Source organism: Somniosus microcephalus, chromosome 8 (genome assembly GCF_052327205.1).
Source record: "Somniosus microcephalus isolate GS21.2 chromosome 8, FLI_Smic_1.0, whole genome shotgun sequence".
NCBI lineage: Eukaryota > Metazoa > Chordata > Chondrichthyes > Squaliformes > Somniosidae > Somniosus > Somniosus microcephalus.
In genome coordinates, this window is record NC_140994.1 from 10696257 (window position 1) to 10723003 (window position 26747).

The following is a 26747-nucleotide window of genomic DNA, read 5'->3' on the forward strand; positions in this document are numbered from 1 at the left end:
GATCATACCCCCTATATTCAAGTCAAGATCGTTGATATATACCACAAAAAACAAGGGACCTAGTACTGAGCCCTGTGGAATCCCACTGGAAACAAAAACACCCATCAACCATTACCCTCTGCTTCCTGTCTCCAAGTCAGTTTTGAATCCAACTTGACACTTTGCCCTGGATCCCATGGGCTTTTAACTTCGTGACTAGTCTGCCATGTGGAACCTTATCAAAAGCCTTGCTAAAGTCCATATACACTACATCAAATGCACTACCCTCATCTACCCTCCTTGTTACCTCCTCAAAAAATTCAATCAAGTTTGTCAGACACGACCTTCCCTTAACAAATCCGTACTGACTCTCCTTGATTAATCCGTGTCTTTCTAAATGAAGATTTATCCTGTCCTTCAGAATTCTTTCCAATAATTTTCCCACCACCAAGGTTAGGCTGACTGGCCTGTAATTACTCGGTCTATCCTTTTCTCCCTTTTTAAACATTAGCAGTCCTCCAGTCCTCCAGCACCACACCTGAAGCCAGAGAGGATTGAAAAATGATGGTTAGAACCTCTGCTATTTCCTCTTTTGCTTCGCTTAACAGCCTGGGATACATTTCATCCGGGCCTGGGGATTTATCCACTTTTAAAGCTGCTAAACCCCTTAATACTGGCAACCCATCCATCCATCCAATCATTAAATGCATTATAGTTTTGACGAACGGCCCACACTCATAATATTTACTCAGCTGTTCTCTCCACAGATGCTTCCTAATCTGCTGAGTATTTCCAGCATTTTCTGTTTTTGTATTGTAAATATATAAAAGAAAGACTTGCATTTATACAGCGCCTTTCACAACCTCAGGGTGTCCCAAAGGCCTTTACAGCCAGTTAAATACTTTTGAAGTGTAGTCATTGTTGTAAAGTAGGAAATGAGAGAAAATTAAAAGCTGTCACCTTGTGTGACTGTTCTGAACCTTCTTGAAGCAGATTCAATAGTAACTTTCAAAAGAGAATTGGATAAATAAATACTTATAAAGGAAACATTTGCTGGGCTATGGGGAACGAGCAGGGGGAGTGGGACTAATTGGATAGTTCTTTCAAAGGGCCGACACAGGCACGATGGGCCGAATGGCTTCCTTCTGTGCTGTATCATTCTATAATTTTATACCACACGTGGAGCCGGCAACAGTGAGGAGGAGGCCGCGGTGAAGAGGAGGACGGAGCGGCTGAGGGACATCGTGCTCCCACTGCCACAGGAAGCCATTGTATTGACTCTGAACGCGGCGCTGTATGTATAGCTGACGCGTCCCTACGGGGAACAAGCATTCCATTGTACTTGTTACATATGGCAAATAAATCTAATCGTAATCTGAATCTGAATGCAGTATGATTAACAGATTGGGGAAGAGTATGAGAAGAAATAAATGAAAAAGAGGCACCCCATGATGGATCAGTGGTTTAACTACACCTGCTGGTGTGGTATTGAAACATAGAGAATGGGAGGGAAGGAATATAAAATTACATAGGATCACATCGGATATACGGCACAGAAACAGGCCATTCGGCCCAACCAGTCCATGTCAGCATTTATTCTCCACTCGAACCTCCTCCCGTCTTTCCTCACCAATCTCTATCACATAACCCTCTATTCTTTTCTCCCTCATGTGCTTATCTAGCCTCCTCTTAAATGCATCTATGCTAGTCACCTCAACTACTCCCTGTGGTAGCGAGTTCCACATTCTCACTACTCTCTGGGTAAAGAAGTTTTTCTTAATTCCCTATTTGGCACTATTTCGAAGAAGATCAGGGGAGTTATCCCCGGTGTCCTGACTAATATCTATCCCTCAATCAACATTCGTAAAACAGATTATCTGGTCATTATCACACTGCTGTTTGTGGGATCTTGCTGTGCTCAAATTGGCTGCTGCATTTCCTACATTACAACAGTGACTACACTTCAAAAAGTACTTCATTGGCTGTGAAGCACTTTGGAACGTCCAGTGGTCGTGAAAGGCGCTATAGAAATGCAAGTCTGTCTTTCTTTCAAAACAGCATTGGATAGATACTTAAAAAGGATAAAAATGCAGGGCTATGGAGAAAGAGCATGGCAGTGAGACTAATTGCTGGCTCTTTCAGAGAGCCAACACAGGGACGATGGGCCAATATTCTATAATTTTATGAATGTAGTGAGTATGTAACAGATTGGGAGCAGGTAACACAGTCCTCTTTGGGGGAGGGTGAGAAGAAATAAATTAAAAAGAGGAACCCCCATGATGGATCAGTGGTTTAACTACACCTGCTGGCGTAGGTGAGGAATATAAAATGAATTGAACCTCAACAAATAAAAAGTAATCCTGGTTATAATGCAGGTGAATGTTGTGTTAGGAGCTTGCACTGTTTCCCCTGCACTGACCCCACTCCACCAGGGGCGGCAGCAGCGAGGGGAGGGACGCGCGACCGCTGCCGTGTCCCAGCCCGGCCACCGTCCTAGCAACGGGCTGCAGCCAATGTCTTCGTTCCTTGATTGTGGTTCGGCCAATCGCGGCGCGGCTTCCGAGGCTCCGCGAAGCTGTGATGGCGCCGCTGAAGCTTTGTATCCCCGGTGAGCGCGGGGGCACACACTGGGGGGTCTGGGGCACACACTGGGGGTGTCTGGGACACATACTGGGGGGGTGTGTGTGGGGCACATACTGGGGGGTCTGGGGCACACACTGGGGGTGTCTGGGACACATACGGGGGGGTCTGGGGCACACACTGGGGGGTCGGGCACATACTGGGGGTGTGGGGCATATACTGGGGGTGTGGGGCACACGGGGATGTGGGGCACACTGGGGGGTCGGGGGCACATACTGGGGGGTGTGGGGCACACTGGGGGGTCGGGCACATACTGGGGGGTGTGGGGCACATACTGGGGGGTGTGGGGCACATACTGGGGGGGTGTGGGGCACATACTGGGGGGGTGTGGGGCACATACTGGGGGGGTGTGGGGCACACTGGGGGGTCGGGCACATACTGGGGGGTGTGGGGCACATACTGGGGGGGGTGGGGCACATACTGGGGGGGGTGGGGCACATACTGGGGGGGTGGGGCACATACTGGGGGGGGTGTGGGGCACATACTGGGGGGGGTTGTGGGGCACATACTGGGGGGGGTGTGGGGCACATACTGGGGGGGGTGTGGGGCACATACTGGGGGGGGTGTGGGGCACATACTGGGGGGGGTGTGGGGCACATACTGGGGGGTGTGGGGCACACTGGCGGGGTCGGGCACACACTGGGGGTGTGGGGCACATACTGGGGGTGTGTGGGGCACACTGGGGGGTCGGGCACACACTGGGGGTGTGGGGCACATACTGGGGGTGTGTGGGGCACATACTGGGGGTGTGTGGGACACATACTGGGGGTGGGGCACATACTGGGGGGGGTCTGGGGCACACTGGGGGGGGTGGGGCACATACTGGGGGGGTCGGGGGTCTGGGGCACATACGGGAGGGTGTGGGGCACATACGGGAGGGTGTGGGGCACACACTGGGGGGTCTGGGGCACACACTGGGGGTGTCTGGGACACATACTGGGGGGTCTGGGGCACACACTGGGGGGTTGGGCACATACTGGGGGGTGTGGGGCATATACTGGGGGGTGTGGGGCACACACTGGGGGGTCTGGGGCACACACTGGGGGTGTCTGGGACACATACGGGGGGGTCTGGGGCACACACTGGGGGGTCGGGCACATACTGGGGGTGTGGGGCACACAATTCACAATTCACAATTCAAATCGCTTTATTGGCATGATAAGTTACATCTTATGTTGCCAAAGCATCAAAATACATTTATGGTTTACCACATAAACGCAGTTCTATTCATACAGTGTATAAACAGGTATATCCCTGAGTGTATAAATATACATTCGCATTGTTTATATATATTCTTTTCTTAGTTTACTGGTTGGCTCTCTGTTCATGGCAAGCTGTAACATAGCGTGCCGCCAGTGTTATACAGCTTCTCTCCTCTCCCAGTAGGAATGGGAGTTTTTGGTTGTCATTCAGATTTCTGAAATCAGGGCATATTTGTGAGAATTTTTGGTAGAAATTCTCCCTGATGCCCTGATATTTTCCACAAGCTGTGAGGAAGTGCATCTCTGTCTCCACCACTCCCTGACTGCAGTGCGAGCATATCCTGTCCTCTCTTGGCAGCCTGGTCTGCCTGTGTCTGCCTTTTTCGATCGCTAGGCTATGTTCGCTAAGTCTGTACCTTGTCAAGGTTCTTCTCAGTTTGTTATCCTTTACCATGGTCAGGTAATCAGCTATGTTGTATTGTCTGTTTAGGGCCAAGTAGCAATTGAGTTTGCTTTGGGTTTTTGTTGTTTCTGCCCAATATGTCAGATATTTTTCCTTTTGCTTAGCGACGATTGTGTTGGGTCGAATTCTTTGTGTTACCCTGTCACTGTCCTGGGGCTGGTTATTGTTAGTATTGTTGGTAGTTACTTCACTGAGTCCCAGGACTAGTTGACTGAGGGTATTCTTCTTTATGGTGTGGGGCACACTGGGGGATGTGGGGCACACTGGGGGATGTGGGGCACACTGGGGGGTCGGGCACATACTGGGGGGTGTGGGGCACACTGGGGGGTCGGGCACACACTGGGGTGTGGGGCACACTGGGGGGTCGGGCACTGGGGGGTCGGGCACATACTGGGGGGTGTGGGGCACATACTGGGGGGTGTGGGGCACACACTGGGGGGTGTGGGGCACACACGGGGGTGTGGGGCACACACTGGGGGGGTGTGGGGCACACACTGGGGGGTCGGGCACATACTGGGGGGGGTCGGGCACATACTGGGGTGTGTGGGGCACATACTGGGGGGTGTGGGGCACATACTGGGGGGTGTGGGGCACACACTGGGGGGTCGGGCACATACTGGGGGTGTCGGGCACATACTGGGGGTGTGGGGCACATACTGGGGGTGTCGGGCACATACTGGGGGTGTCGGGCACATACTGGGGGTGTGGGGCACATACTGGGGGTGTCTGGGACACATACTGGGGGTGTCTGGGACACATACTGGGGGTGGGGCACATACTGGGGGGGTCTGGGGCACACACTGGGGGGTGTGGGGCACACGGGGGGTGGGGCACATACTGGGGGGTCAGGGGTCTGGGGCACATACTGGGGGGTCGGGGGTCTGGGGCACATACGGGAGGGTGTGGGGCACATACGGGAGGGTGTGGGGCACACTGGGAGGGCTGGGGCACACTGGGGGGTGTGGGGCACTGGGGGTGGGGGGGGTGGGGCACACTGGGGGTGTGGGGCACATACTGGGGGGATCTGGAGCACATACTGGGGGTGTGGGGCACATACTGGGGTGACACTGGGGGTGTGGGGCACATACTGGGGTGACACTGGGGGTGTGGGGCACATACTGGGGTGACACTGGGGGTGTGGGGCACATACTGGGGTGACACTGGGGGGGGTGGGGCACATACTGGGGTGACACTGGGGGTGTGGGGCACATACTGGGGGGGGCCCATACTGGGGGTCTGGGACACATTCTGGGGGGAGGGGGGGAAGAGGGTGCCTGCAGCTGTTTCTGGTGTTTGAGGCGCCGGGCTGGGGCCTAAGGCTAATTTAGTGTTTTCCAGGAAGCTGGTTATTGTGTTCCTGTGTTGAGAGCCTCACAGTTTGAAGCCAAATAATTACCCCAAACGTGAGCCGGGGCTCCTGGTACTTCTGTCTCAGACAACCCTCTCCAGGCATTGTCCCCAGTAACCCTGCCTTGTTTCCCCGACATCCTAGGTCTCTACCAGCCCAGGAGCCAGGTCCCGGACAGCCCAGGACCCCCGGTTACCATACATAGAATATACAGCACAGAAATGGCCATTCGACCCAACTAGTCCGTGTTGGAATCTTTTATGTTCACCTGAGGGCAGACGGGGCATTGGTTTAACGTCTCATCCAAAAGATGGCACCTCCGACGGTGCAGCACTCCCTCAGTACTGCCCCGCTGACAGTGCAGCGCTCCCTCAGTACTGCCCCTCCGACAGTGCAGCGCTCCCTCAGTACTGCCCCTCCGACAGTGCAGCGCTCCCTCAGTACTGCCCCTCCGACAGTACAGCACTCCCTCAGTACTGCCCCCCTCAGTACTGCCCCTCCGACAGTACGGCGCTCCCTCAGTACTGCCCCTCCGACAGTGCAGCGCTCCCTCAGTACTGCCCCTCCGACAGTACAGCGCTCCCTCAGTACTGCCCCTCCGACAGTGCGGCGCTTCCTCAGTGGTGGCACTGGGAGTGTCAGCTTGGATTTTGTGCTCAAGTCTCAACCCATGATCTTCTGAGTCATAGGCTAGTGCGCTCCCAACTGCGCCGCAGCTGACACCCTCTGATCAGAGTAGAAATTCTCTGCTAAATATACATGGAGCATGGGCGGAGAGAGAGACCTGTTAGGTGTCACTGAGCAGGGGACCTGCATGGATATTTTTGCAATATATCAATAGTAGTATTTAAAAATCTACAAGGTTAAGTGATAACAGCATAAGAAACAAGGCGCAGCTTATCGTGGTCAAAAGTACACGAGAAAAAATTATCAGTCTAGATCAAAATATCCCTAATCTATTTTCTGTCTGAAATGGTGGTTATCCAGTTATTTGCTAAGCATCACAGCCCAGGAAGGTTTCAGGTTTGACAGGCTATAACTACTTTTATCTTTTATTCTGGGAAAGAATCATCTAGGTGATGCTGTCTCACTTCAGAGCCTTGAGCACATAATCTAGGCTGGCACTCCAGGGAGTGCTGCACTGTCGGAGGTGCCGTCTTTTGGATGCGACGTTAAACCAAGGCCCCGTCTGCCCCCCCAGGTGGATGTAAAAGATTCCACGGCACTATTTCGAAGAAGAGCAGGGGGCGTTCTCCCCGGTGCCCTGGGGCCAATATCTATCCCTCGACCAAAATCACTAAAACAGATTATCTGGTCATTGTCACGTTGCTGTCTGTGGGAGCTTGCTGTGCGCAAATTGGCTGCTGCGTTTCCTACATTACAACAGTGACTACACTTCAAAAAGTACTTCATTGGCTGTGAAGCGCTTTTGGATGCCCTGAGGTCATGAAAGGCGCTATATAAATGCAAGTCTTTTTCTTTATTATTTACCATCTAACATGTTGTATGTTATCTGACCTGTCAAAATTCTATTGCATGCCTACAGGGGAGAGATTGTGCAGCATAGAAGACAGCACTCCTGGTAATGGCACATACTCCAGACACGGATACATTTTTGCATCTTTAGCTGGCTATGTGGTGAAGAAAAACGACAATGGAATGGTAAGCAAGGTGCGGAGTCATTGACACGGTGCCATTGAGTGCTGGTGGGTCGATTTATATCTGCAGTTTCCGACACGCTCAATTCCTGGTCTTTGCAGCAGCTCTACAGGGGAGTACCAAGCAGGTGTCAGATTAACCTCGGGGAAGAGCACTTTTGTTCATCCAGTGCCCGTTTCAGAGTGGCTTTGTACATTTACTCCCATAAAATGGTTTGTTAACCTTATCTCGGAGACAGATCAGCAGGAATGTCTCCATTGCCACTAATGAGGCGTCCGCCGTGGCTCAGTGGGAAGCACTCTCTCGTCTCTGAGTCAGAAGGTTGTGGGTTCAAGTCCCACTCCAGAGACTTGAACACAGAACCTAGGCTGGCACCCCAGTGCAGTCCTATCAAAAGTGCCGTTTTTCGGGTGAGACGTTAAATCGAGTCCCTGGCTGCCTACTCAGGATGTAAAAGATCCCAAGGCACTATTTTGAAGAAGAGCAATGGCGTTCTCCCCGGTGCCCTGGCCAATATTTATCCCTCAACCAACATCGCTAAAAACAGATTATCTGGTCGTCATCTTATTGGTATTTGTGGGAGCTTGCTGTGCTTAAATTGTGTGCGTTTTCCTACATTACAACAGTAACTCCACTTTAAAAGTACTTCATTGGTTGTAAAGCGCTTTGCGATATCCTGAGGTTGTGAAAGGCGCTATAGAAATGCAAGTCCTTTCCTTTAATGTAACGAAGTGAGGGATGAAGTTATCCTGTTTCATGTGGCGTGGAGCACATGAGGATATCCCAGACCCTCCACTGAGTTTGAAAGTACCCTTTGAACCCAATACTGTGACTGAATCTCAGTTATACAGAGAGCTTGCAGTAAGCCTGATTTTAATTTTACTTTCCTTTTTTTCCCCCTCTTCCTGGGTTACCGTTCCACAAGTGTGAGGCACTCTCCAGTACCTCCCCTCAGTGCCCATTCTTCATGTGTGAGCTTGGAAGAGTGGGGGTGTCCACTGGATGGCGGTCACAACTGGGAACACTGGCTGCTTTCTTTTCTGCTCCCTTAGCCCAGCGGTGCTGAGGCAAGTTTTAACATCCCAACCGCTGCCTGGCTGAGACTTTGCAAACTTAACACAATGTGGACCTCCAAACCTCGTGGCTCAGTTACATGCTGGCTTTCAAACTGCAGCCTGAGTGAGCCGCTCCATGTTTTCTATTGCTTCTCCTTAAAGGTGGTACAATTTGTTTACCATTGTCCCGATTAATAGGAATTCCCAGTAAGCTGCCAGGTGGGGAGGGGAGGAGCGCAACACAGCCTTTGTGTTCATCAATATTTTAGAATGATTGACCCTGCCTCCAAGCCCAAGTGCAGGAGTGGCAGTAGCTGACCATCCCCCCATCCCCATCCCCATCCCCATCCCCATCCCCCCCACACACCCCCCCCATCCCCCCACCCCCATCCCTATCCCCCCCACCCCCCATCCTCCCCATCCCCACCCCCCCATCCCCACCCCCATCACCGCCCACACCCCCATCCCCCCCACACCCCCATCCCCCCCATCCCCATCCCCCCACCTCCCATCCCCATCCCCCCCACCCCCCCATCCCTATCCCCCCATCCCCACCCCTATCCCCCCATCCCCACCCCTCCATCCCCACCCCCCATCCTCCCCATCCCCACCTCCCCATCCCCATCCCCACCCTCCCCATCCCCATCCCCACCCTCCCCATCCCCACCCTCCCAATCCCCACCCCCATCCCCATCCCCACATCCCCATCCCCCCCACCCCCCATCCCCATCCCCCCCATCCCCATCCCCCCCACACACCCATCCCCATTCCCCCCATCCCCCATCCCTATCCCCCCCATCCCCATCCCCCCACCTCCCATCCCTATCCCCCCATCCCCCCCACCCCCCCATCCCTATCCCCCATCCCCACCCCCCCATCCCCACCCCCCATCCCCACCTCCCCATCCCCACCCTCCCAATCCCCACCTCCCCATCCCCACCCCCCCATCCTCCCCATCCCCACCCCCCCATCCTCCCCATCCCCATCCTCCCCATCCTCCCCATCCCCACCTCCCCATCCCCACCCCCCCATCCTCCCCATCCCCACCCCCCCATCCTCCCCATCCCCACCCCCCCATCCTCCCCATCCCCACCCCCCCATCCTCCCCATCCCCACCCCCCCCATCCTCCCCATCCCCACCCCCCCCATCCTCCCCATCCCCACCCTCCCCATCCTCCCCATCCCCACCCCCCCATCCTCCCCATCCCCACCCCCCCATCCTCCCCATCCCCACCTCCCCATCCCCACCCCCCCATCCTCCCCATCCTCCCCATCCCCACCCCCCCATCCTCCCCATCCCCACCCCCCCATCCTCCCCATCCCCACCCCCCCATCCTCCCCATCCCCACCCCCCCATCCTCCCCATCCCCACCCCCCCATCCTCCCCATCCCCACCCCCCCATCCTCCCCATCCCCACCCCCCCATCCTCCCCATCCCCACCCCCCCATCCTCCCCATCCCCACCCCCCCATCCTCCCCATCCCCACCTCCCCATCCCCACACCCCCATCCTCCCCATCCCCACCCCCCCATCCTCCCCATCCCCACCCCCCCATCCTCCCCATCCCCACCCCCCCATCCTCCCCATCCCCACCCCCCCATCCTCCCCATCCCCACCCCCCCATCCTCCCCATCCCCACCCCCCCATCCTCCCCATCCCCACCCCCCCATCCTCCCCATCCCCACCCCCCCATCCTCCCCATCCCCACCCCCCCATCCTCCCCATCCCCACCCCCCCATCCTCCCCATCCCCACCCCCCCAACCTCCCCATCCCCACCCCCCCATCCTCCCCATCCCCTCCTCCCCATCCCCACCCCCCCATCCTCCCCATCCCCACCCCCCCATCCTCCCCATCCCCACCCCCCCATCCTCCCCATCCCCACCTCCCCATCCCCACCATCCCCACCTCCCCATCCCCACCCCCCCATCCTCCCCATCCCCACCCCCCCATCCTCCCCATCCCCACCCCCCCATCCTCCCCACCCCCCCATCCTCCCCATCCCCACCCCCCCATCCTCCCCATCCCCACCCCCCCATCCTCCCCATCCCCACCCCCCCATCCTCCCCATCCCCACCCCCCCCATCCTCCCCATCCCCACCCCCCCATCCTCCCCATCCCCACCCCCCCATCCTCCCCATCCCCACCCCCCCATCCCCACCCCCCCATCCCCACCCCCCCATCCTCCCCATCCCCACCCCCCCATCCTCCCCATCCCCACCCCCCCATCCTCCCCATCCCCACCCCCCCATCCTCCCCATCCCCACCCCCCCATCCTCCCCATCCCCACCCCCCCATCCTCCCCATCCCCACCCCCCCATCCTCCCCATCCCCATCCTCCCCATCCCCACCCCCCCATCCTCCCCATCCCCACCCCCCCATCCTCCCCATCCCCACCCCCCCATCCTCCCCATCCCCACCCCCCCATCCTCCCCATCCCCACCCCCCCATCCTCCCCATCCCCACCCCCCCATCCTCCCCATCCCCACCCCCCCATCCTCCCCATCCCCACCCCCCCATCCTCCCCATCCCCACCCCCCCATCCTCCCCATCCCCACCCCCCCATCCTCCCCATCCCCACCCCCCCATCCTCCCCATCCCCACCCCCCCATCCTCCCCATCCCCCCCATCCCCACCCCCCCATCCTCCCCATCCTCCCCATCCCCACCTCCCCATCCCCACCCCCCCATCCTCCCCATCCCCACCCCCCCATCCTCCCCATCCCCACCCCCCCATCCTCCCCATCCCCACCCCCCCATCCTCCCCATCCAATACAATACAATACAAATCGCTTTATTGGCATGATAAGGTACATCTTATGTTGCCAAAGCATCAAAATACATTTATGGTTGAACACATAAACGCGGTTCCATTCATACAGTGTATAAACAGGTATATCCCTGAGTTTATAAATATATTTTCGCCTTGTTTATATATACTCTTGTCTTAGTTTACTGGTTGTCCCTCTGTTCATGGCAAGCTGTAACATAGTGTGCCGCCAGTGTTACACAGCTTCTCTCCTCCCCCAGTAGGAATGGGAGTTTTTGGTTGTCAGTCAGATTTCTGAATTCAGGGCATATTTGTGAGAATTTTTGATAGAAATTCTCTCTGATGCCCTGATATTTTCCACAGGCTGTGAGGAAGTGCATCTCTGTCTCAACTACTCCCTGACTGCAGTGAGAGCATATCCTGTCTTCTCTTGGCAGCCTGGTCTGCCTGTGTCTGCCTTTTTCGATCGCTAGGCTATGTTCGCTAAGTCTGTACCTTGTCAAGGTTCTTCTCAGTTTGTTATCCTTTACCATGGTCAGGTAATCAGCTATGTTGTATTGTCTGTTTAGGGCCAAGTAGCAATTGAGTTTGCTTTGGGTTTTTGTTGTTTCTGCCCAATATGACAGATATTTTTCCTTTTGCTTAGCGACGATTGTGTTGGGTCGAATTCTTTGTGTTACCCTGTCACTGTCCTGGGGCTGGTTATTGTTAGTATTGTTATTAGTTACTTTATTGAGTCCCAGGACTAGTTGACTGAGGGTATTCTTCTTTATGGTCAGCTCTTGGCATTTCAGGGCGTCGTAGTGATAGCATTGGGGGTTGCTCATTTGTAGGTGATTCCAAAATTTGGTGGCTCTTTTTTGGATAGTGATTATTAATGGGTATTGGCCTAGTTCCGCCCTGCATGCGTTGTTTACTGTTTTCCTTTGAGTCCGGAGGATACTTTTACAGAATTCCGCATGTAGGATCTCAATTGGGTGTTTGTCCCATTTTGCAAAATCTTGTTGTGTTAGTGGTCCCCAGACCTCACTGCCATAGAGTGCAATTGGTTCAATTACTGATTTGAAAATTTTGAGCCAAATGCTAATTGGGATTTCTATTTGGATTGATTTTTTGATGGCATAGAAAGCCCTTCTTGCTTTCTCTTTCAGTTCATTCACAGCCAGTTTGAAGTTTCCCGTAGAACTGATTTTTAAGCCCAAGTATGTGTAGTGAGTGGTTTGTTCAATTTTGGTTGTTCCTACTGTGAAATTTATTGTGGGTCCATGTTGTTTGGATCTTTGCTGGAACACAAGGACTTTGGTTTTTTGGGGATTTATTGTCAGGGCCCAAGTCTGGCAGTACGGCTCCAGCAGGTCCAGGTTCTGCTGTAGACCCTTCTTAGTTGGTGACAGCAGAACCAGGTCGTCGGCATAGAGGAGGAATTTAACCTTGGATTCATATAGGGTGAGGCCGGGTGCTGTAGATTGTTCAAGTAGTTTTGCCAATCCATTAATGTAAATATTAAAGAGTGTCGGTGAGATTGGCGAGCCCTGCGTCACCCCCCGCCCCTGTGGGAAGTATTTTGTTTGTTTGTCTCCAATTTTAACTGCACATTTATTGTTTGTATACATTGATTTAATTACATCATATGTTTTACCTCCTACCCCGCTTTCGATAAGTTTCAGGAATAAACCGTCATGCCAGATGGAGTCGAAAGCCTTCTGGAAATCTACAAAGCATGCGTAGATTTTGCTTTTGTTATGGTGAACGTGTTTGTCAATTAGGGTCTGTAGGGTGAAGATATGATCGGATGTTCTATAGTTTGGCAGGAATCCAATTTGGCTTTTACTCAAGACATTGTGCTCTTCAAGGAAGTTTATAAATCTTTTGTTTATGATGCTACAGAATACCTTCCCCAGGTTACTGTTTACACAGATGCCTCGATAGTTGTTTGGGTCGATTTTGTCCCCACTTTTGTGTATGGGTGTTATGAGTCCTTTGTTCCAGATGTCAGGGAAATAACCGACACTCAGAACCAAGTTGAAGAGTTTTAGGATAGCCAGTTTCAGTTTGTCGTCTGCGTGTTTAATCATCTCGTTTAGTATGCCGTCTGTCCCGCAAGCTTTTCCTGGTCGCAGGTCCTTGAGTTTTTCAAGAAGTTCTTTTTCTGTTATTATGGCGTCTAGCTTGTTTTGGTTATCTTTTATGGCCATTTCAAGCTTTTCAAGTTTTTTGCGTATTTGGTGTTGCTCTGGTCCTAGTGTGTTTTTCTGGTATAATTTTTCAAAGTGGTTTACCCATGTGTCCCCATTTTGAATGGACAAATCGTCGTGTTGTTTTTTGTGTAGTGTTTTCAAGTTGTCCCAGAAACAATTCGACTCAATGGATTCCTCCATGGAGCTGAGTGTATTCTTAATAAATTGCTCTTTTTTGGTCCTGAGTGTGTTTCTGTATTGTGTTAGCGTCTGACAATAAGTAAGGCGTAATTCCTCGTTTTCTGGATGTCTGTGTTTTTGGTTTGATAGTTTTCTAAGTTTTTTCCTCATGTTATGGCAATCATGGTCAAACCATTTTTCATAGTTTTTTGTTTTGGGTTTGTTCTTGCGAGCTTTCAAGTTTGCATTTGTTGCCAAATTATCAAAAATATTGTTTAGTTTACTAACTGCCCGGTTTACGCCTTCTTTATTGTGAGTGTATATGTTATCCAGAAAGGTGTCTAAGAGAGCTTGAGTTGATGCATTGCTAATTGTTTTCTGGTATTTTTCCGTGTCGTTTTTGGCCCATCTGTACGATTTTTTGGTGTTGTACAGTTTACTGGGTTGTGTTTCTATGTTGTTTGTTTCTGTCTTTTTGAGAAACATAGTAATTTGACTGTGATCTGACAGTGTTGTTTGTGGTTTGACTGTGAATGCTCTGAAAGAGGATGGGTCCAAGTCTGTAATCATATAGTCTACTGTGCTGCAGCCAAGAGGTGAGCAGTAGGTCGATCTTCCTAGGAGGTCTCCTATGAACCTACCATTGACAATGTACAGACCCAGGTTTCGACAGAGCTGTAGTAGCTGTTTACCGTTGGTATTTGACTGCTTGTCGCAGTTATGCCTGTATGGAAGGGAAGGGATGTCAAAGTGGTTATTCCCCACCCCCCCATCCTCCCCATCCCCACCCCCCCATCCTCCCCATCCCCACCCCCCCATCCTCCCCATCCCCATCCTCCCCATCCCCACCCCCCCATCCTCCCCATCCCCACCCCCCCATCCTCCCCATCCCCACCCCCCCATCCTCCCCATCCCCACCTCCCCATCCCCATCCTCCCCATCCCCACCCTCCCCATCCCCACCCCCCCATCCCCACCCCCCATCCTCCCCATCCCCACCCCCCCATCCTCCCCATCCCCACCCCCCCATCCTCCCCATCCCCACCCCCCCATCCTCCCCATCCCCACCCCCCCATCCTCCCCATCCCCACCCCCCCATCCTCCCCATCCCCACCCCCCCATCCTCCCCATCCCCACCCCCCCATCCTCCCCATCCCCACCCCCCCATCCTCCCCATCCTCACCCCCCCATCCTCCCCATCCCCACCCCCCATCCTCCCCATCCCCACCCCCCCATCCTCCCCATCCCCACCCCCCCATCCTCCCCATCCCCACCCCCCCATCCTCCCCATCCCCACCCCCCATCCTCCCCATCCCCACCCCCCATCCTCCCCATCCCCACCCCCCCATCCCATCCCCATCCTCCCCATCCCCCCCATCCCCATTCCCCCCCCATCCCCATTCCCCCCATCCCCATTCCCCCCATCCCCATTCCCCCCCATCCCCATTCCCCCCATCCCCATTCCCCCCCATCCCCATTCCCCCCCATCCCCATTCCCCCCCATCCCCATTCCCCCCCATCCCCATTCCCCCCCATCCCCATTCCCCCCCATCCCCATTCCCCCCCATCCCCATTCCCCCCATCCCCATTCCCCCCATCCCCATTCCCCCCCATCCCCATTCCCCCCCATCCCCATTCTCCCCATCCCCATTCTCCCCCCCATCCCCATTCCCCCCCATCCCCATTCCCCCCATCCCCATTCCCCCATCCCCATTTCCCCCCATCCCCATTTCCTCCCCCATCCCCATTTCCTCCCCCATCCATCCCCATTCCCCACCCATCCCCCATCCCCCCCCCATCCCCATTCCCCCCCCCATCCCCCATCCCCATTCCCCCCCCATCCCATTCCCCCCCATCCCATTCCCCACCCCATCCCCCATTCCCCCCCCCCATCCCCATTCCCCACCATCCCCATCCCCATTCCCCCCATCCCCATTCCCCCCCCCCCCCATCCCCCATTCCCCCCCCCCCATCCCACATTCCCCCCCCCCCCATCCCCATTCCCCCCCCCATGGACCAGCAAAGCTATTCTGCACCTCCGAGTGGCCGCTTTCAGAAACTAGAAGCCACCAATATCAGATAGTCACTAATAAATCCAATAGAGAATTCGGGAGAAACTTCTTTACCCAGAGAGTGGTGAGAATGTGGAACTCGCTATCACAGGGAGTGGTTGAGGTGAATAGTATAGATGGATTTAAGGGGAAGCTGGATAAACACATGAGGGAGAAAGGAATAGAAGGAAATGGTGATAGGGTTCGATGAAGTCGGGTGGGAGGAGGCTCGTGTGGAGAATAAACACCGGCACGGACCAGTTCGGCGGAATGGCCTGTTTCTGTGCTGTACATTCTGTGATAACTCTGAGCTGGTATTCGCAGGTGCCAGTTATATCAGTGGTTCGGGACACGGAGCCCCAACTCCTGCCAGAAGTCGGAGTCGTTGTAACGTGTAAGGTAAGACGGTTTTGAACCTTCTCTTCTGCAGCCCTATTTTATTTATTTATTAAAATTTTTGAGTACTTGTCCTCCAGTGCCCCCTCCACTTTCTAGTTTTATTGGCCCTGCAAAGTTTTTGATAAGAGAAACTGTTTCCACTGGCAGGAGGCTCGGTAACCAGCGGACACAGATTTAAGATCATTGACAAAAGAACCAGAGGGGGAGATGAGAAATATTGTTAACGCAGCGAGTTTTTGTGATCTGGAAAGCACTGCCTGAAAGAGCGGTGGAAGCAGATTCAATAGTAACTTTCAAAAGGGAATTGGATAAATACTTGAAGGGGAAACATTTGCAGGGCTAGCCTGATCCTGTTCACACGCACTTCCAGTTGGAGGGGGAATAGCGATCAGCACTGGCACCCTGGTCTACTTTCTAAGCTCTAACTGAAGGCCGCTGAGGTCGTCTGCAGAACCCATCACCCCACCCCAGTGGAGGCCAGCTAACAGCCATTTCTTAATCCCTTCAGCATTTTACTTTCACCGTGGCTGGAAAAGCCGGATAACCTCCACCACCGGCGCACCGTGGCTGCAGTGTGTACCATCTACAGGATGCACTGCAGCAACTCGCCAAGGCTTCTTCGACAGCACCTCCCAAACTCTCAACCTCCACCACCTAGAAGGACAAGGGCAGCAGGCGCAAGGGAACACCACCACCTCCAAGTCACACACACCATCCCGACTTGGAAATGTATCGCCGTTCCTCCATCATCGCCGGGTCAAAATCCTGGAACTCCCTTCCTAACAGCACTGTTGGGAGTATCTTCACCACACGGACTGCAGCGGTTCAAGAAGGCGGCTCACCACCACCTTCTCAAGGGCAATTAGGTATGGGCAATAAATGCCGGCCTTGCCAACGACGCCCGTATCCCAGGAATGATAAACAATCCTTAATTACCCTGCACTAGATTATGTGGCAGACTGTTGCTCACATGCTGCTGACTGGACTGACTCATGTGTTTAGACTGTGAGGTGTGCGCTGTCTAAAATCTTAAATCAATGTTTTAAAAATCAATTGGCTGGTGGCCAATCTCCCGGGCACTGTCATTGTGGCATGTCTGGGACATAGAATCCTAACTGTTTTGTACCAAAGCAGCCCCTGCTGTAGAACTCTTTACTCCCCTCACATACCCCTCTCCCCACCAGTTATCTGCATCCCTTGCCGTTCCTTCATCGTTCTGTGTTGTATTTATTATAAACGTTAACGGTCATTTTTCTTTTTATAAACAGGTGACCAGTATTAACCCTCGGTTTGCTAAAGTTCATATTTTATACGTACGATCCACTCCACTGAAAGGGGCTTTTAGAGGAACCATCAGGTAACGTTAATAAAGCAAGCTGCTCTGCAGTCTGCCGGGAGAGAATGAGTTAATAGCCTAGTATATAAATCTGCTTTACAACTCCTCACAAACATATGTTTCACACACCAATACCTTCATGTGTGCTTGTTGTCCTCCTGTGCCCCTTCCCTTTTCGGGTTTTATTGTCCCTGCATACCTTAAGGGGCTGAGCGGGTAGGTGGGCAAACTGTTCCCAACACTGCAGTCAACTGGCTGTTTGGAAGTGAGTCGGAGAGGACTGGGGTTTCTTAACCACCAACACCCCGGCTCCACAATGTGGAGGCACCTGAGATAGGCGAACGAGTCAGTCCCCGTATTTAGGGGACATAAAAGGTTTGTGACATTTACACCAGAATTTTACTGTACTTCACAGTAGACACTCGCTATCTTGCATGTATTTTCAGCACAACTTTTAACTCCTTTTAGTGAGACTGTAGTATCTCCCTATGTAGCTCTTTAATATGCTATACCATGAAGAAATAAGGTCTTCAAAATTATGAAAAGCTTTGACAGAGTAGACAGAGAGTGTTTCCACTTGTGGGGGAGAACAGAACTAGAGGCCATCAATATAAGATAGGCACCAAAAAATCAAATAGGGAATTCAGAAGAAACTTCTTTACCCAGAGAGTTGTGAGCAATGTTCCCTTTAAGCTGCGCGACCACGCAGTGTTCTGGAGCTCCCGCACAGGCCGCTCACTGGCTTTTCAATTGGAATAACCGCGCATGCGTGAAAATTTGAAGTGGCCGCGCACCCAAAAAAAAAATCACAGGAAACATTGGTGGTGAGAATGTGGAACTCGCTACCACAGGGAGTGGTTGAGGCGAATAGCAGAGATACATTTAAGGGGAAGCGAGATAAGCACATGAGGGAGAAGGGAATAGAAGGATAGGCTGAGAGGGTGAGATGAAGTAGGATGGGAGGAGGCTCGAGTTGAACATAAACGCCGGCATGGACTGGTTGGGCCAAATGGCCTGTTTCTGCGCAAGGGTGCCCTAGAATTGCTCTGGGTTTTGGGGTGGAAATCAGCCAGGATTCCCGCTCCAGGACACTATTTAATGACCCACCACTGGAAAGGTGAATGGGCATCAGGCAAGGCAGGGTCAGGCTAAGCAGCAATGCTCCCAGGGTGCGCGAACTACCGCCTGGTACTCACTGGGGCTCGTGTGAACAGATCATTTGGGGGGGAGATACTGGAGAGCAGCTGGCAGGCGTGGGGCTGGAGCCCAGCGAGAGCCCTAGAGAGAGAGAGAGAGAGAAAGATAATTGGGCAGAAAAAGGGCAGTGGTGCTTGTGCTCATGAGGGACTGGGTTCGCCCCACATTCCTGGCCGGCTTAACAGTTTTTGCGATATTCTCTGCTCACAGTGCACCCTGTATAATATTAGGACTATGTTAAAATCTGCACAGATCTGTTGATCTTTGGCAGTTTGGTAGAATTACAATAAGAGCCTCACCAATCAACGCATGTACCCCTCCTCTAAAACATGAAATACCAGCAAACTAAAATGTTTACTAATTCAAGGACAGGGCAACGTTTAACTTGACGTTATTTTATGCAGGAGAGAAGACATTCGAGCAACAGAAAAGGACAAGGTATGCACCTTCTTTCTCTTCACCCCTTTGGGTGAGAGGTCAGCTATTCCCTCTGTCAGTCGCCCCCCCTGCCCCCGCCCTCCTTAAGTTCGTCTGTTTTAGTGATGGAATAGACAATGGTCACAGGAGTCGCTCATTTGTTCTTTGTAATTTTTTTTAATCTCCCCTCTCATCCCTGTTGCTGAAAGTGAAAGCTTGTTGCATGGGGGCGTTGTGTGGGCGCGTGGCCGTGTTAATGTTTTATTGACTGTGCTGAAGTTGTATTTTTTGTGTCTGTGAGTGCATTCCTACCCATTGGTCGCTGACTGCCGTTGGCAGACGTTGATGAGATCAGGGCTGAACTCTTGCAGGTCGCACCTCTTCAGCCCAGTCTGTCGACTTGCCTCAGTTGGTGGTGCACTCGCCTCTGGGTCATGAGGTTGTATGTTGGACCACACACGAGGAGTTTGAGCTGACGCAGTATTCCAGTACTGAGGGAGTGCTGCATTGTCGCTGGTGCCATCTTTTGGATGAGATGTTAGGCCGAGGCCCCTTCTACGTGTTTGAGTGGATATAAAAGACCCCATGGCATTATTTGAAGAGCAATTTTTGTGGTGTCCTGGCCAACATTTGTCCCCCAACCACCATCACTAAAAAGCAGATTCACTAACCTCATCTCCTCTGGAGATCTTCACCCCACGGCCACCAACCTCATAGTCCCCCAACCCCGCACAGCCCGCTTCTACCTCCTTCCCAAGATCCACAAACGGGACTGCCCTGGTAGACCCATCGTTTCAGCCTGTTCTTGCCCCACGGAACTTATCTCTTCCTATCTCAACTCTATCTTTTCTCCCCTTGTCCAGTCTCTTCCCACCAACATCCGCGACTCTTCCGACGCCCTCCGCCACTTTTCCAGTTTCCTGGCCCCAACCGTCCCCTTTTCACCATGGACGTACAATCCCTCTACACCTCCATCCCCCACCAGGATGGCCTGAGGGCGCTCCGCTTCTTCCTTGAACAGAGGCCCGACCAGTCCCCATCCACCACCACCCTCCTCCGCCTGACTGAACTTGTTCTCACATTGAACAACTTCTCCTTTGACTCCACTCATTTCCTCCAAATCAAAGGTGTTGCTATGGGTACCCGCATGGGTCCTAGCTATGCCTGCCTTTTCATGGGATATGTGGAACACTCTTTGTTCCAGTCCTACTCGGGTCCCCTCCCTCACCTCTTTTTCCGGTACATTGATGACTGTATCGGTGCCGTTTCCTGTTCTCGCCCTGAACTAGACAATTTCATTCACTTTGCCTCCAATTTCCACCCTTCCCTCACCTTCACATGGTCCATCTCCGACTCTTCCCTTCCCTTCCTCGACTTCTCTGTCTCCATCTCTGGGGATAGGTTATTGACCAACATTCACTACAAGCCCACAGCTACCTGGACTACACTTCCTCCCACCCCGCCTCCTCTAAGGACTCTATTCCATTCTCCCAGTTTCCCCGTCTCCGCCGTATCTGCTCCGACGATGCCATCTTCCACACCAGTGCTCCCGACATGTCTTCCTTTTTCCTCAACCGAGGATTCCCCTCTAACGTGGTTGACACGGCCCTTGACCGTGTCTGTTCTATCTCCCGCACTTCTGCCCTCATCCCTGCCCCTCCCTCCCGGAACCATGATAGGGTTCCCCTTGTCCTCACCTTTCACCCCACCAGCCTCCACATTCAACGGATCATCCTTAGCCATTTCCGCCACCTCCAACGTGATTCCCACCACCAAACGCATCTTCCCCTCCCCTCCCCTTTCAGCATTCCGTAGGGACCGCTCCCTCCGAGACACCCTAGTCCACTCCTCTATCACCCCCAGCACCCCTTCCCCTTCGTCCGGCACCTTCCCGTGCAAGTGCAGGAGATGCAACACCTGCCCTTATACCTCCCCCCTTCCCACTGTCCAGGGCCCCAAACACCCCTTCCAGGTGAAACAGCGATTTACTTGTACTTCTTGCAATCTAGTACACTGTATTCGCTGCTCACGATGTGGTCTCCTCTACATTGGGGAGACCAAACGCAGATTGGGTGACCGCTTTGCGGAACACCTCCGTTCAGTCCGTAAGGGTGACCCCGAGCTTCCGGTCGCCTGTCACTTTAATTCACCGCCCCATTCCCACTCGGACCTCACCGTCCTCGGCCTCTTGCATTGTTCCACGGAAGCTCAACGTAAACTCGAGGAACAGCACCTCATCTTCCGATTAGGCACTTTACAGCCTTCCGGACTCAATATCAAGTTCAACAATTTCAGATCATAACCTCGGCCCCTATTACATTTTTATATATATTTTTTATCCACACCTTTGTTTTGGCCCCTCCCCCTTTTTTCTCTCTCCCACATGGCAGCTGTCTCTCACTCTGCCACTGCATTTCACACCTAATCTAGAGCCGTCTTTTGTCTCTTTACTAGTCCCATCACCATCTCGTCTGGTTTTGAATACCTCTTAATGTCTCTTCACTTCTCTCTTGTTCTTTTATCCCCATTTCCCAGCCCCCAAACTGGCCTTTTAATCTGTTTCATTTCCTGTGTTTTTTCAGTCCCAACGAAGGGTTAGACCCGAAACGTCGACTCTATTTTCTCTCCACGGATGTTGCCTGGCCTGCTGAGTTTTTCCAACATTTTCTGTTGTTATTAGCAGATTAAGTAGTCATTTATCTCATTTGCTGTTTACGGGACCTTGCTGTGCACAAATTGACAGCCATGTTTGTCTACAAAACAAAAACAACAGCTGGCATTTATATAGCCCCTTTAACGTAGTAAAACTTCTCAAAGTGTTTACAAAACAACAGTGGCTACACTTTGATGGTAATTCATTGGCTTTAGGATGTCCTGGGGATATGAAAGGTGCTATACAAGGGCAAGTTCTTCCTGTTGCAAATTTACTGAATTATCACGTGCTTCTTCCCTGCAGGTAGAGGTCTACAAATGCTTCCGACCCGGGGACATTGTTTTAGCGAAAGTGGTATCCTTTACGGTTTTAGTCTGATTATTAGCTGTGCCTCAGAATCTCGGGTCCAGGACTTGCGCGTATAATCTGAGCTGAAGTTTCACTGCAGTACTGAGGGAGTGCTGCATTGTCAGAGGTGCCGTCCTTCGAATGAGGCGTTAATGCGGTTGTTAACAAACCCACGGTAGTATTGGGAAGAAGAGCAGAGAGCTCTCCCAGTGTCATGACCAATACTCCTCCCTCAACGGACACCACTGGGACTGATTAACTGCTCATGTATCTTGTTGCTATTCTTGGGATGTTGCTGTGCGTAAAATGCTTTGCCTACATCACAACAGTCACGGAATTCCAAAGTAATTCATTGTGAAGTGTCGAGATGGTTGTGACTTGGTGAAGCGCTATATAAAAGGAGACAGATAGTGGCCCATCTGTACCCAACGCAATGCCTTCCAGCAAACCGTGTCTGGAATGTTCTTTATTCTCTGCCTATTGAGTTGAGCACAAGGACATCCAGCACTGAGATCAGAAGCTCAGCGGAATGCCCCTTTATTGCTCGGAGACCTTATCCAGCCAGTAGCTGAGCTGTACAGACCAGAAAGGTCCCAGTTTCGGCTCCCCAGTCCGTAGTGAGTTGCCTGATCTCGGCACTACGGTGTGCCTCAGCACCTCAAGTTAGAAAGGGAACTTAACTTGGGCCTTGGTCTCCCGCTCCTGGGCACCGACCAAAGGCTCCTGATGGAAAGCGCGCGTGTGTGGCTATCGGGCAAGGACAAGATCAGCCTGTGCTGTGATCAAAAAATCAAATCAACTTTTATTGTCATTGTTAATGCACAAGTGCAGTACAACGAAATGTAGGCTTGCGGCGGCTCCCGAGAGTGTACATTTAGATTAAGACATTTAAACATTCAACATACATTTGGCTTGTAATACATTAACATAAACATAACCATAATAAAGTGCATTGGCAGATGTGCAGGCTTTAGAGTTTATTTGTGGAGTTCAGTAGGATGACAGCCCTGGGAAAGAAGCTGTTCCTAAATCTGGTCGTACGGGTGCGAATGCATCTGTAGCGTCTCCCAGATGGCAGGAGGGCGAACAGACTGTGGCTGGGGTGGGTAGGGTCTTTGATGATGGACCGTGACCTCCGTAAACAGCGTTTCTGGTATATGTGCTCTATGGTCGGTAGCCGGTATCTCGGTAGCGAGATATTCCACTGCTCAGACACAGCGTCTAGGCACGTGAAAAAATGGCTTCTTGGGCAGATAACTCCCGGCAGTGGGGGAAACCAGGCGTTGGGGGGGGAGCTGTTAAGTAAAAAGCTGTTGTGCTTTTTCTCTCTCTCAAAACAAGACGCAGCTTAGGATTGAAAACCATAACTTAGTGTTGCTAATGCTCTGATGATTAAACCATAATCTTTATCCTTGACATGCCCTCCTAGATCTCTCTGGGCGACGCTCAGTCTAACTACCTGCTGACTACTGCAGAGAATGAACTAGGGGTGGTAGTCGCACACAGCGAGACTGGTAGGTATCTCCTCGCGCTCTCAGCTTTCAAATGTTTCTGATGCTCAAGTTCGACAAACATCTGCTTTGAGGATGGGTTGCACAGAATAGGCTTGTCTAATCGAGATGTTTTCGATGATTAAAGGAGTTGACAGGGTACATAGAGAGAATTTATTTCCTCTGGTGGGGAGAGTCCAGAACAAGGGGGCAAAACCTTAAAATTAGAGCCAGGCCGTTCAGGGGTGATGTCAGGAAGCACTTCTACACACAAAGGAGTTGGATATATTTCTTAAGGCTAAGGGGATCAATGGACATGGGGAGAAAGCAGGGACCGGGTACTGAGTTTGGATGATCAGCCATGATCGCATTGAATGGCGGAGCGGGCTCGAGGGGCCGAATGGCCTACTCCTGCTCCTACTATGTTTCTATGTTGCGGGTCACAGGCAGTAAGCGGTCAATCACTTTAGCACTGCAAAGCTACCTGTCATAGGAACAGGGGGAGGCCAGAACATTGCTGCTCTTAGGGTGGGTGTTGTTTCTGGATAGAGAAGGGATTGGAGGATATGGTGAGAGGGTGAATAAGTGGAGTTCATCTCTGAAAAGGGATTATTTGGGCCTAATGGCCTTTCCATGTTCCTAAAAAAAAAATTGTTAATTCCTGCCTCATTAACCACACCCCGCTGTGATCGGGCTGTTCACAGTTGGTTACAAACCAATCACGGGGACTTTATTATCTCCCCCCACCGCCCACGCGAACGCCACTGGGATATTTATGCTTTTGCAACTATTTGGGCTGTGAACAGACCCTGAAAAATAGAACCTCCAGTCGGTCTGCTATCAGAGGTTCCTCAGTGGCCTGGTCAGTAAAGGCATGAGTGCAGGAGTGACCCGTACTAAGCCAGCAGGCCCTAGCTCCCTTTCACAGTCTATGCTGACCGCCCAGGGAAGCAATCTGCCGGGACCCTGTCCTCATTGCTCAAGCGTCCCTGCTGAAAAGGACGCCACCATGGGTGAGGACAACACCAGATCTCCACTCATTCCTCCAGCAACTAGCCACTGGGAAACACTAAGTACTGCCGAGGCACAACTCATCCTTGAGCCAGCTACGGTCGATTTAAGCTCCCCGTGCACAACAACTTGCATTTATACAGCGCCTTTAAGGTAGGAAAATGTCCCAAGGCGCTTCACAGGAGCGTTATCAAATAAACTTTGGCACCGAGCCACGTAATGAGATATTCGGACAGGTGACCAAAAGCTTGGTCACAGAGGTAGGTTTTAAGGAGAGCCTTAAAGGAGGAGAGAGGCCTAGAGGTTTAGGGAGAGTATTTCAGAGCTTAGGACGTCGGCAGCTGAAGGCGCGATTAATATCGGGGATGCGCAAGAGGCCAGAATTGGAGATACCTCGGGTGGAGGAGGGGGGGGAGTTGTGGGGCTGGAGGAGGTTACAGAGCTAGGGAGGGGGCGAGGCCATGGAGGGATTTGAACACAAGGATGAGAATTTTAAAATCGAGGAGTTGCTGGACTGGGAGCTAATGTAGGTCAGCGAGCACAGGGATGATGGGTGAACGGGACTTGGTGCGAGTTAGGACACGGGGCAGCAGAGTTTTGGAGGAGCTCAAGTTTATAGAGGGCAGAATATAGGAGGGTGGTCACACTCGAAGAATGACCAGCCGAAGCGACAATTGAATCGTACGCCAGCAGAGAGGGAACACCTTTCATGTATTAAAAAAAAAAGGGGTAGGGGGCGGGAATTGGAGAAATCTTAAATTAAAAGAGACAAAATTCTGAATCAATGTGCCGCCCTCGACCTCCATCCCCTGTGTATTTTTAAATGTAGTGTTTCCCTCCCTTAGGTGCGCAGATGGTCCCCGTCAGCTGGTGCGAGATGCAGTGCCCCAAATCCCACGGGAAAGAGTTCCGGAAAGTGGCTCGAGTGCAGCCCGAGTTCCTTCATACCTGAGCCCCGCCCCCGACAACAAGAGGAGCAGGGTTCTCCGCCCTCGGACGATGCACCTTACTTCTGTGAAGCCTGTTACTGAACCCAGTTTGTATTCAAATTACATCGCACGATAGTCCGCTCCTGTAGCCGGATGCACAAAGGACAGAACTGATTCCTGTTGGGGTCTGGTGCTGGAGTTAATGTCTTTTTTTCTGCAACTTCACACACAGCCTCAAGTACTGAGCGACATTACAGATTTTCAACTTCTAAAAAAAATAAATATTTTTCTTTAACAACACTTTTAACTTTACTTTTTAACTAATTCATATGTATTTTTATCCGTTCGTGGGATGTGGGCGTCGCTGGCAAGGCCAGCATTTATTGCCCATCCCTGATTGCCCTTGAGAAGGTGGCGGTGAGCAGCCTTCTTGAACCGCTGCAGTCCGTGATACTTCTTTGTCACGGTTTGGTACAACTGAGTGACTTGCTGGGCCATCAGAGGGCAGTTAAGAGTCAACCACATTGCTGTGGGTCTGGAGTCACACATAGGCCAGACCGGGTAAGGACGGCAGATTTCCTTCCCTAAAGGACATTAGTGAACCAGATGGGTTTTTACGACAATCCAGTAGTTTCATGCTCACCATTACTGATACTAAGTTTTTAATTTAATTATAGAAAGACTTGCATTTCTAGAGCGCCTTTCACGACCTCAGGATGTCCCAAAGAGCTTGACAGCCAATTAAGTATTTTTGAAGTGGAGTCACTGTTGTAACATAGGAAACGCGGCAGCCAATTTGCGCACAGCAAGCTCCCACAAACAGCAATATGATAATGACCAGATAATCTTTTTATGATGTTGATTGAGGTAAATATTGGTCCCAGGGCACTGAACTAAATTTAAATTCTCCAGCTGCCGTGGTGGGATTTGAATTAGTCCAGCGAGTCCAGTAACATAACCACGATGCTACCGGACCTCATGATCAGTTGAAGATCAGTGACGCACTTACCTTCAACTCCGCTCACATTTAATCAAGCCCAAAGTGAACAGGTAATCGCACACTTCTGTAATTATAAACCTCTGGCAAGCAGAGCTTCCACACGGGAACACATTAATCTGAACAGACACATCCTGATGCACTTCACCTTGGGCTGGTCCCACCATTCTCCATCACTTCAGTGTGTCCGCTGCTCTATAGGAAATGAACCTTGCATTCTGAAGCAGGGCTTCTTAACTTAAAGAATAAAAATATATGCCCCGTGATCTAGGGCAAGTGCCAGGTTTGGTGTTACCCAAAGTTTCTGTTTAGACAAGTTATTTACGCTCAGAGTGAATTCCTTCAGTCCCCATTTCACAAGGCCATCGATCAGCGTTAGGGAATATATATATATAAGAAATAGGAGCAGGAGTAGGCCAATCGGCCCCTCGAGCCTGCTCCGCCATTCAA

The 26747-nt window shown here is 52.1% G+C and overlaps 1 protein-coding gene across 2 annotated transcripts; it reads left to right on the forward strand.

Annotated features, from left to right (window-relative positions):
• Nucleotides 1-2444: 2444 nt before the first annotated feature.
• On the forward strand, nt 2445-25600 carry exosc1 (exosome component 1). 2 transcript variants are annotated; one of them, XM_085994234.1, is made up of 8 exons: nt 2449-2587; nt 7179-7294; nt 15845-15919; nt 17188-17276; nt 18857-18890; nt 21826-21876; nt 23300-23384; nt 25217-25600. In XM_085994234.1, the coding sequence occupies exons 1-8, from the start codon at nt 2560-2562 to the stop codon at nt 25321-25323; spliced, it is 585 nt and encodes a 194-aa protein (XP_085850360.1). In that variant the 5' UTR covers nt 2449-2559; the 3' UTR covers nt 25324-25600. The 2 variants fall into 2 exon arrangements, with proteins under 2 accessions (XP_085850361.1, XP_085850360.1); XM_085994235.1 differs by lacking the exon at nt 21826-21876 and having other exon boundaries at nt 2445-2587.
• Nucleotides 25601-26747: the final 1147 nt, after the last annotated feature.